At 35.0% G+C, this 10000-nt stretch overlaps 1 protein-coding gene across 3 annotated transcripts in view; it reads right to left on the bottom strand.

The window, feature by feature from the left end:
• si:dkey-228d14.5 (uncharacterized protein LOC796266 homolog) overlaps positions 1-10000 on the bottom strand; it is a 20531-nt gene that overhangs the window by 7161 nt on the left and 3370 nt on the right. For all 3 annotated transcript variants that reach the window (XM_062058093.1, XM_062058095.1, XM_062058094.1), the window contains exons 3-6: positions 6447-6494; positions 4725-4787; positions 4593-4660; positions 4374-4504 (exon numbers count right to left, since the gene is read on the bottom strand). In XM_062058093.1, coding sequence (XP_061914077.1) covers positions 4374-4504; positions 4593-4660; positions 4725-4787; positions 6447-6494 — 310 coding nt within the window. The remainder of the gene's footprint in view (positions 1-4373; positions 4505-4592; positions 4661-4724; positions 4788-6446; positions 6495-10000) is intronic.

Genomic DNA, 10000 nt, shown 5'->3' with positions numbered 1-10000 from the left:
CACGGAGTACTTACAAGCAGACACGGTGTGTAGACAGAAGAGGGAGAACGGATGCATTTTTGCTTAAAAACGAACAATAAAGGTGAAGTTATAACACAAGACATGGCTAGCTAGCTAGCAGCTAAAACCCTTCCGCAGTCTGCAGTGTTGTAGCTACTTCTAAATCAGTAATCCTCGCCGCCATGGCGAATAATAAAGTATCATTATCACTGCAAGACCAGGAATAGCTAAACATGCTTCACTACACACCGTAGCTCACCGGCGTCACAATGTAAACAAACGCCATTGGTGGATCTACACCTGACATCCAATGTAATGATACCAAGTACAGGAGCGTATCTAGTCGATACTACTATGATTACATCGATATTTTTTAGCATCACAAAATCTTTTTCCGTTTTTTAAAATGTATATTATGTTTATAAACTCAGGAAAATATGTCCCAGGACACATGAGGACTTTAAATTTTGACCATTGTATGATCCTGTAACGACTTGGTATCGGATCGATACCCAAATTTGTGGTATCATCCAAAACTAATGTAAAGCATCCAAACAACAGAAGAATAAGTGATTATTACATTTTAACAGAAGTGTAGATAGAACATGTTAAAAGAGAAAGTAAGGAGATATTAACAGTAAATGAACAAGTAGATTAATAATCCATTTTCTACCGATTGTCCTTAATAATTTTGACAAAACAATAGAATGAGAAATGACACAATATGTTACCGCATACGTCAGCAGCTAAATTAGGAGCCTTTGTTTGCTTACCATATTTCCCGCACTATAAGGCGCACCGGATTATAAGGCGCGCCTTCAATGAATGGCCTATTTTAAAACTTTGTTCATATATAAGGCGCACCGCATTATAAGGCGCGTAGAATAGACGCTACAGTAGAGGCTGTGGTAACGTTGTGCATCCCGTATTTGCGAGACCTGCTGTGGCTCAATATTGGTCCACATATAAGGCGCACCGGATTATAAGGCGCACTGTCAGCTTTTGAGAAAATTGAAGGTTTTTAGGTGCGCCTTATAGTGCGGAAAATACACTAATAAAGGAAAAGTTGTCTCATACGTTCACTGTTCTATTTAAGAACAAAATTTGCAATAAGAAACGTAAGATTTTATGTTCAAATAAAGCCAATAATGCCATTTTTTGTAGTCCCCTTTATTTAGAAAAGTATCGAAATACATTTTGGTACTGGTACCAAAATATTGGTATGGGGACAACCCTAACTTGTATAGCGCGTTTCTACCGTCAAGGTACTCAAAGCGCTTTGACACTATTTCCACATTCACCCATTCACACACACACACACACACACACACACACACACACACACACACACACACACACACACACACACACACACACACACACACACACACACACACACACACACACACACACACACACACACACACACACACACACACACACACACACACACACACTCACTGGGGATCCTCGAGTTGCTGGCACGGCCGCTCTACCAACCGAGCCACGACTTCATTGTCACTTTGATGCTACACTGTTTAGTGTACATTAGTTTACAAACTTAATATACACCTAAGTGTGTAATTACTACTCAGCAGTCATTTATTACACGATCAAAAACTGTTGAAAGAGGTCTAACTAGTTTGGACTGCATTTCTAGAGGATGGAATTGAAAGCAATTACCACATTTGTAGCAAAGGAGCACATTAACTGTTATTCAATCCGTTAGTTGGAGTACACAAAGTAATTGCTCTGTTGACACAGTGGATATGATCTCTCCCAAAAAAATAACAATAAAATAAAAACGAACAATAGGGTTGCAGTCGTGTGGCGGCCTCGGAGGAAATGCACACCTGGCGAACCAAACAAGCTGGGTCACATATTTGAAGCGTGTCCTGTTTGCATGGCGTGCTTCATGTGTTACGTCGCCCTGTAGCACTGCTGCTGTTCATTCAGATGGCAAGTATAGGACAGATAATCAATCAATCAATCAATGTTTACTTATATAGCCCTAAATCACCAGTGTCTCAAAGGGCTGCACAAGCCACGACGACATCTTCGGCTCAGATCCCACATCAGGGCCAGGAAAAACTCAACCCAATGGGACAATGAGAAACCTTGGAGGGGACCGCAAATGTGGTCACTTAAAAATAAAAGGGTCTTTAAAATGACCTTTCCAAAAAGTTATATTTAATAAGTCCACACTCACAAGACGGGCCACACTTTGGCGACAAGGACACAATAAACACGTCTCAAGCCACTTTTCCACGACAAAAACGTGACAGTATTTACATACATTTCTTCCATTTTTAGTATATTTGTCATTTTAGTTCGTTATTATGGATTTGATATGAACGAAACAAATCATAAAAATATATTAAACGTGAAAGAAAAAACAACACATTAAACGTGAATTTTTAAAAATAAAATATAAAGTTAAAGTACCCATGATTGTCACACACACACACTAGGTGTGGCGAAATTATTCTCTGCATTTGACCCATCACCCTTGATCACCACCTGGGAGGTGAGGGGAGCAGTGAGCAGCAGCGGTGGCCGCGCCCGGGAAGCATTTTTGGTGATTTAACCCCCAATTCCAACCCTTGATGCTGAGTGCCAAGCAGGGAGGTAATGGGTCCCATTTTTATGGTCTTTGGTATACCGATCTCAGGGAGGACAATCTAGGGAAAGTAATTGGAAAAAATACTTTTATCTTTAATTATGATCATGATTTCTGGTTATGTTAGGCCAGCAGAGAAGGCCTTGCTGGCCCTGACGACACACCACTGATAGAATGTACTCGTAACAACTACAATAGTTTCATGAAGTCATGTAACAAAAATGTGCAGCATTTACTTTGAAGAGTGGACAGCTGCTCCTCTGTCAAACACACCATCAGCAGGTTTTCCTTCATTTTCATGGATAAATGTCCGCTATTTACATATATAATATTTCCCTTTTTTTTTTTCCAATGAATATCATCCTCTTTTTTTTTCTTAGCACCGTCTTTCACACTTACTTTCCTCCTTCCCATGGTTGGAAAACAAAGATATGTCCATCTCAAGCTATACGCCATGATGAAAGAGCCATATTGGACCAAAAATAGAAAAATAAAATTAAAAGTCTTATATAAGTGTTATAATGAAGACAACGCATGACGTAAGTGTCTATATTAGTTATATTAGCCTAATACCAAAATGACTTTAAAATTATCATATAAGTGTTATAATGAAGACAACGCATGATGTAAGTGTCTATATTAGTTATATTAGCCTACTATCAAAACGACTTTAAATGTATTATATAAGTGTTATAATGAAGACAACACATGATTTAAGTGTATATATTAGTTCTATTAGGCTACTATCAAAGGCTGACGCAAATCTTTGTTGACAGAAATGTTATTTTTATTTTTATTTTTATTCTATTTTTGCAACATCGGAAATCATTAGTAAAACGGAGGCTTCTCACAGGATGAGATAACTTCTGTGTCCAAGTTTAAGGAAACGTCAGGCTGTCTTCTTCTAGTGGATTTATTACAATCTTTGCGAGCTGGGTAACGTTTGCTGTGGTCTGGAACAACATGGCACACAAACAACTATAGCCAATATAACATACAGGTCATGTGTCATGAGACATGCAAATATAAATTAAATACACAGAGGACATAGGTAAAGGAAACTAAATGAGCTCAAATATATTTACAAACGAGGCGTAATGATGCAATATGTACATACCGCTAGCCTATTTAGCATGTTAGCACCGATTAGCTTGCAGTCATGGATTGACCAAATATCTCTGATTAGCACTCCAGCAAATCAATCAAATCAACCAAGCTCACCTCTGTGCATTCACGCACAGCATAAGACGTTTGGTGGACAAAATGAGACAAAGAAGGTGTGGCATAAAAAAACACGTCTTTCTGTGGCAGGGTCGGAGAAAGTTGGACATGTAAAAAAACTATGATGAGTTCAACGATCGCTGGAATTAGTGGGACAAAACGGCGCTCGTCAAATACTCTCATCGGTGAAGCATGTATGACATAAACAGTGGGATTTCTAACAATTAGGAGGGTTTGTGTAATGGTTGTCCTCCTACAGAAAATATATTAAAACAAACAAACAAAAATTTCTTCATCTTTTTCCATTTTCACACATCTCTGAAAGAGGTCCAGGGAGCCACTAGGGCGGCGCTAAAGAGTCGCATTCAGCTAAGCCCAGATGTTTTGGTCGGATTTTATGGGGTTCACGCTGATATTTAATAGCGGGGATGCTTGGAACTTACATTTTTGCTTACAACTTAAAGCATAACAATTATCCTAGAGACAGTTCTTATTTTAAAAAACTCTCAAGTTGAGGTACCGCTGTACTTACGTTGCAGTTCCCAGCGGCGAACGCACCTAACGAGGCCACCACGCCGAAGATCAGCGCCAGCTTGCTCATCATGGAGTAACACGCATGTTTCTCCAGAATGTGCGCATGGTGGAATATCACCAAGAGCAGAACTAGAACCGGGGAAATGTTTTTTTTTTTATTAAACACACATGACTTTTTTATAGGGGACTTCCACACCAAACCAGCAAGTAAACTCACAAAGAAAGGACGAGGCGTTGATGGTGGCGGTGAAAAGTGAATTCTCCGGGGCGTACGTGCCGCTCGTGCTGCAAATGGACATTTGCTTGCGTTTAATTGAAATTGAGCTACATGACTGACTTTTATTCTCACCTTAGGGTGGGAACCTTGCAGCATCCAGGTGTGAGATTGCCTTTGCAGAAGTGTTCTCCCGTCCTGACAATATATCGAAAAAGGAGACATTGTGGAGAATGAAAGGCAGAATCTGAATGTCGGCGACAATGCAGTGTTTCAGTAGTGTGTGTGAGAGAAAAAACATTTCAGTTGTTTATGTGAGAGCATTTCAGTAGTGTGTATAAGAGTGTTTCAGTAGTGTGTATAAGAGTGTTTCAGTAGTGTGTATAAGAGTGTTTCAGTAGTGTGTGTGAGATTGTTTCAGTAGTGTGTGTGAGAGAAAAAACATTTCAGTTGTTTATGTGAGAGCATTTCAGTAGTGTGTATAAGAGTGTTTCAGTAGTGTGTATAAGAGTGTTTCAGTAGTGTGTATAAGAGTGTTTCAGTAGTGTGTATGAGATTGTTTCAGTAGTGTGTGTGAGAGAAAAAACATTTCAGTTGTTTATGTGAGAGCATTTCAGTAGTGTGTATAAGAGTGTTTCAGTAGTGTGTATGAGAGTGTTTCAGTAGTGTGTATCAGAGTGTTTCAGTAGTGTGTGTTAGAGAAAAACATTTCAGTTGTTTATGTGAGAGAATTTCAGTAGTGTGTATAAGAGTGTTTCAGTAGTGTGTATGAGAGTATTTCAGTAGTGTGTGTGAGAGAAAAACATTTCAGTTGTTTATGTGAGAGCATTTCAGTAGTGTGTATAAGAGTGTTTCAGTAGTGTGTGTGAGAGAAAAACATTTCAGTTGTTTATGTGAGAGCATTTCAGTAGTGTTTATAAGAGTGTTTCGGTAGTGTGTGTGAGAGAAAAAACATTTCAGTTGTTTATGTGAGAGCATTTCAGTAGTGTGTATAAGAGTGTTTCAGTAGTGTGTATGAGAGTGTTTCAGTAGTGTGTGTGAGAGAAAAACATTTCAGTTGTTTATGTGAGAGCATTTCAGTGGTGTGTATAAGAGTGTTTTAGTAGTGTGTATGAGAGTGTTTCGGTAGTGTGTGTGAAAGAAAAACATTTCAGTTGTTTATGTGAGAGCATTTCAGTAGTGTATATGAGAGTGTTTCAGTAGTGTGTGTGAGAGAAAAAAATTTCAGTTGTTTATGTGAGAGCATTTCAGTAGTGTGTATAAGAGTGATTCAGTAGTGTGCATGAGAGTATTTCAGTAGTGTGTGTGAGAGAAAAACATTTCAGTTGTTTATGTGAGAGCATTTCAGTAGTGTGTATAATAATAATAATAATAATAATAATAATACCTGGGATTTATATAGCGCTTTTCTAAGTACCCAAAGTCGCTGTACATGTTAAAAACCCATCAATCATTCACACCTGGTGGTATAAAAGTATTTCAGTAGTGTTTATAGGAGTGTTTCAGTAGTGTGTATGAGAGTGTTTCAGTAGTGTGTGTGAGAGAAAAACATTTCAATTGTTTATGTGAGAGCATTTCAGTAGTGTGTATAAGAGTGTTTCAGTAGTGTGTATAAGAGTGTTTCAGTAGTGTGTATGAGAGAAAAACATTTCAGTTGTTTATGTGAGAGCATTTCAGTAGTTTGTATATGAGTGTTTCAGTAGTGTGTATGAGAGTGTTTCAGTAGTGTGTATGAGAGTGTTTCAGTAGTGTGTGTGAACGAAAAACATTGCAGTTGTTTATGTGAGAGCATTTCTGTAGTGTATGTGAGAGGTAATTCTGAATAATGTCCCTAACGGACCCACATACAGAACTTACCAGTCGTTGAGTGAGCACACATGTTGGTTGGAGTAGGCCAAGCCATATCTGGAAGGGTAAGTTAAACAGCGTGTTTATTTGTGAACAATATACTCTTTTTCAGGAATAATTTAATAATTTACTGAATTTACCGTAATAAATAAATGCCCTATTATTTTTAATCATGCTTAAGTAGGTTTGATGTGACTATATTGTACCCGCCTGACAATTAACGTCCTCTCCAGTGGACGTGCAGAACAGGGCTTTTTCTTTCTTTTTTTTTTTTTTTTTTACAAAACTCTGACAAAAAAAGAAATATACCACAAACAAATGTTCACTTAGACTTAGACTTAGACTTAGACAAACTTTATTGATCCACAAGGGAAAGTGTTCCACACAGTAGCTCAGTTTCAAAGGATGGAAAGGGTAAGGATGGAAAGGATAATGCAGGAATAAAGTAGACTAAAAATGCACCATAGTAGCAATATAAAATATAACATATATTTAGTATTTACATATTATATATAAAGTATATAATATATGCTAATATATTATATTATTGTATTATATTATAGTTTTATATAATATATACAATATATAACAAATCCCAAAAGATGACACTGGCTTTGAGTAGCTCACCAAAGGGTGAAAGAATGTTTGCTTGTATTTCTATAACAGACATGAAGCCTCAATTTTTTGTCAAATTAGAACACGGGGGTGTCCAAACTTTTTCCACCAAGGGCAGCGTACTGAAAAGTCAAAAAATGCCACATTGATATTTTTTAATTCTGTAAAAAAAAAAATGCAAAAAACAGATATAATATATATTTAAAGACAAAACTTAGTGTCAGCTTTATTATTAGTTAATAGTATCATAATTTCAGCTATTTCTTATTACATTAAGTCTATTTGCTCTTTTTTTTTTACATTTTGACAGTTTTTTTCCCCCTCGACGATATGCTGCGGGCCGCAAATGACCCCTGGGGTCGCACTTTGGACACCTCCGATATGGAAAATGACCTCTCTGAGCATCCCAAATAAAGTACAATTTAAATGTCATATACAACTAAACATCCTTTCTTTTTGTCTATGTTGCTCAAATAGTGATTAAAAAACCCGCACTAGAAATGAATACTTACTAAAATATAACAAAAAACGTAATACCAAATGTGAGCAATGGATATCAAAATTTTTAATGATGCTCTGGCAAAACAAGCTTATTTCCTTTGTTTGGGTTGAAAAAGCAGATATTATATATATTTAAAGACAAAACTTATTGCCAGCTTTGTGTTATCAGTGACAAAGTATATTAGTATTACAATAATAATTTCAGTCTTTTCTTATGACATTAAGTCTTTTTGCTCTTTTTTCTTACATTTTTACAAAAAATGTACTACCAAATGTGAGCTATGGATACCAACATTTTTAATAATGCTCTGGCAAAACAAGCTTATTTCCTTTGTTTGGGTTGAAAAACAGATATTATATATATTTAAATACACAATTTAGTGTCAGATTTGTGTTATTACTGACAAAGTGTATTATTATTAGTTATTATCAGCCTTTTCTTATTACATTAAAATATTTTTGCTGTTTTTTCTTACATTTGTACTGTTTTTACAAAACATTGAATACCAAATGTGAGTTATGGATACCAACATTTTTAATAATGCTCTGGCAAAACAAGCTTATTTCCTTTGTTTGGGTTGAAAAAGCAGATATTATATATACTTAAATACAAAACTTAGTGTAAGCTTTGTGTTATTAGTGACAAAGTGTATTATTATTAGTTATTAGACTCATCATTTCAGCCTTTTCGTATTACATTAAGTCTTGTTGCTCTTTTTTCTTACATTTTTAATGTTTTTTTCGCCTCGACAATTTGCTGCGGGCTGCACTTTGGACACCTCTGATATAGAAAATGACCTCACTGAGTGGAGATCTGCTTCCCAAATAAAGTACAATTTAAATGTCATATACGACTAAAAATCCTTTCTTTTTGTCAATGTAGCTCAAATAGTGATTAAAAAACCTGCACTAAAAATGAATATATATATATGAAATTATAACAACAAATTGTATACCAAATGTGAGCTATGGATACCAACATTTTTAATAATGCTCTGACAAAACAAGCTTATTTCCTTTGTTTGGGTTGAAAAAGCAGATATTATATATATTTAAAGACAAAACTTATTGTCAGCTTTGTGTTATTAGTGATAAAGTGTATTATTATTAGTTATTAGAATCATAATGTCAACCTTTTCTTATGACATTAAAGTATTTTTGCTGTTTTTTCTTACATTTTTACTGTTCTTACAAAAAATGTAATACCAAATGTTAGCTATGGATACCAACATTTTTAATAACGCTAAGGCGAAACAAAATGATTTCCTTTGTTTGGGTTGAAAAAACAGATTTTATATATATTTAAAGACACAACTTAGTGTCAGCTTTGTGTTATTAGTGACAATGTGTATTATTATTAGTTATTAGAATCATAATGTCAACCTTTTCTTATGACATTAAAGTATTTTTGCTGTTTTTTCTTACATTTTTACTGTTCTTACAAAAAATGTAATACCAAATGTGAGCTATGGATACCAACATTTTTAATGATGCTAAGGCGAAACAAAATTATTTCATTTGTTTTGGGTTGAAAAAACAGATGTTATATATATTTAAAGACACAACTTAGTGTCAGCTTTGTGTTATTAGTGACAAAGTATATTATTATTAGTTATTAGAATCATCATTTCAGCCTTTTCTCATTACATTAAGTCTTTTTGCTCTTTTTTCTTACATTTTTAATGTTTTTACAAAAAATTGAATACCAAATGTGAGCTATGGATACCAACATTTTTAATAATGCTCTGGTGAAACAAATTTATTTCCTTTGTTTGTGTTGTAAAAACAGATATTATATAAATTTAAAGACAAAACTTATTGCCAGCTTTGTGTTATTAGTGACAAAGTATATTATTATTAGTTATTAGAATTATCATTTCAGTCTTTTCTTATGACATTAAGTCTTTTTGCTCTTTTTTCTTACATTTTTACTGTTTTTACAAAAAAACAAAAACAAATGTGAGCTATGGATACCAACATATTTAATAACGCTCTGGCGAAACAAACTTATTTCCTTTGTTTGGGTTGAAAAAACAAATATTATATATATTTAAAGACACAACTTAGTGTCAGCTTTGTTATTAGAATCATCATTTCAGCCTTTTCTCATTACATTAAGTCTTTTTGCTCTTTTTTCTTACATTTTTACTGTTTTTACAAAAATTTGAATACCAAATGTGAGCTATGGATACCAACATGTTTAATAATGCTCTGGCAAAACAAGCTTATTTCCTTTCTTTGGTTTGAAAACGCTCTGAGATGTAACGTTAGAAAAATTAGTAGCTCTCTGCCATTTTTATTTTATTAAAGTAACTCTCAACAACAACAACAGACAACATTTGGCCTGATATTATCATCAAAATGCTGTAAGCACAGCATGACCGGTTACAGTTCTGATACAAGATTAGGTATTTTTCTGTGATGACAAAAAGTGAGGTCAGGTGTGT

The sequence above is a fragment of the Entelurus aequoreus genome, linkage group LG09 (assembly GCF_033978785.1).
Source record: "Entelurus aequoreus isolate RoL-2023_Sb linkage group LG09, RoL_Eaeq_v1.1, whole genome shotgun sequence".
In the NCBI taxonomy this organism is placed as follows: Eukaryota; Metazoa; Chordata; class Actinopteri; order Syngnathiformes; family Syngnathidae; genus Entelurus; species Entelurus aequoreus.
Note: the sequence above shows the minus strand (reverse complement) of the source record. Positions and strands in the feature narration are given on the sequence as shown.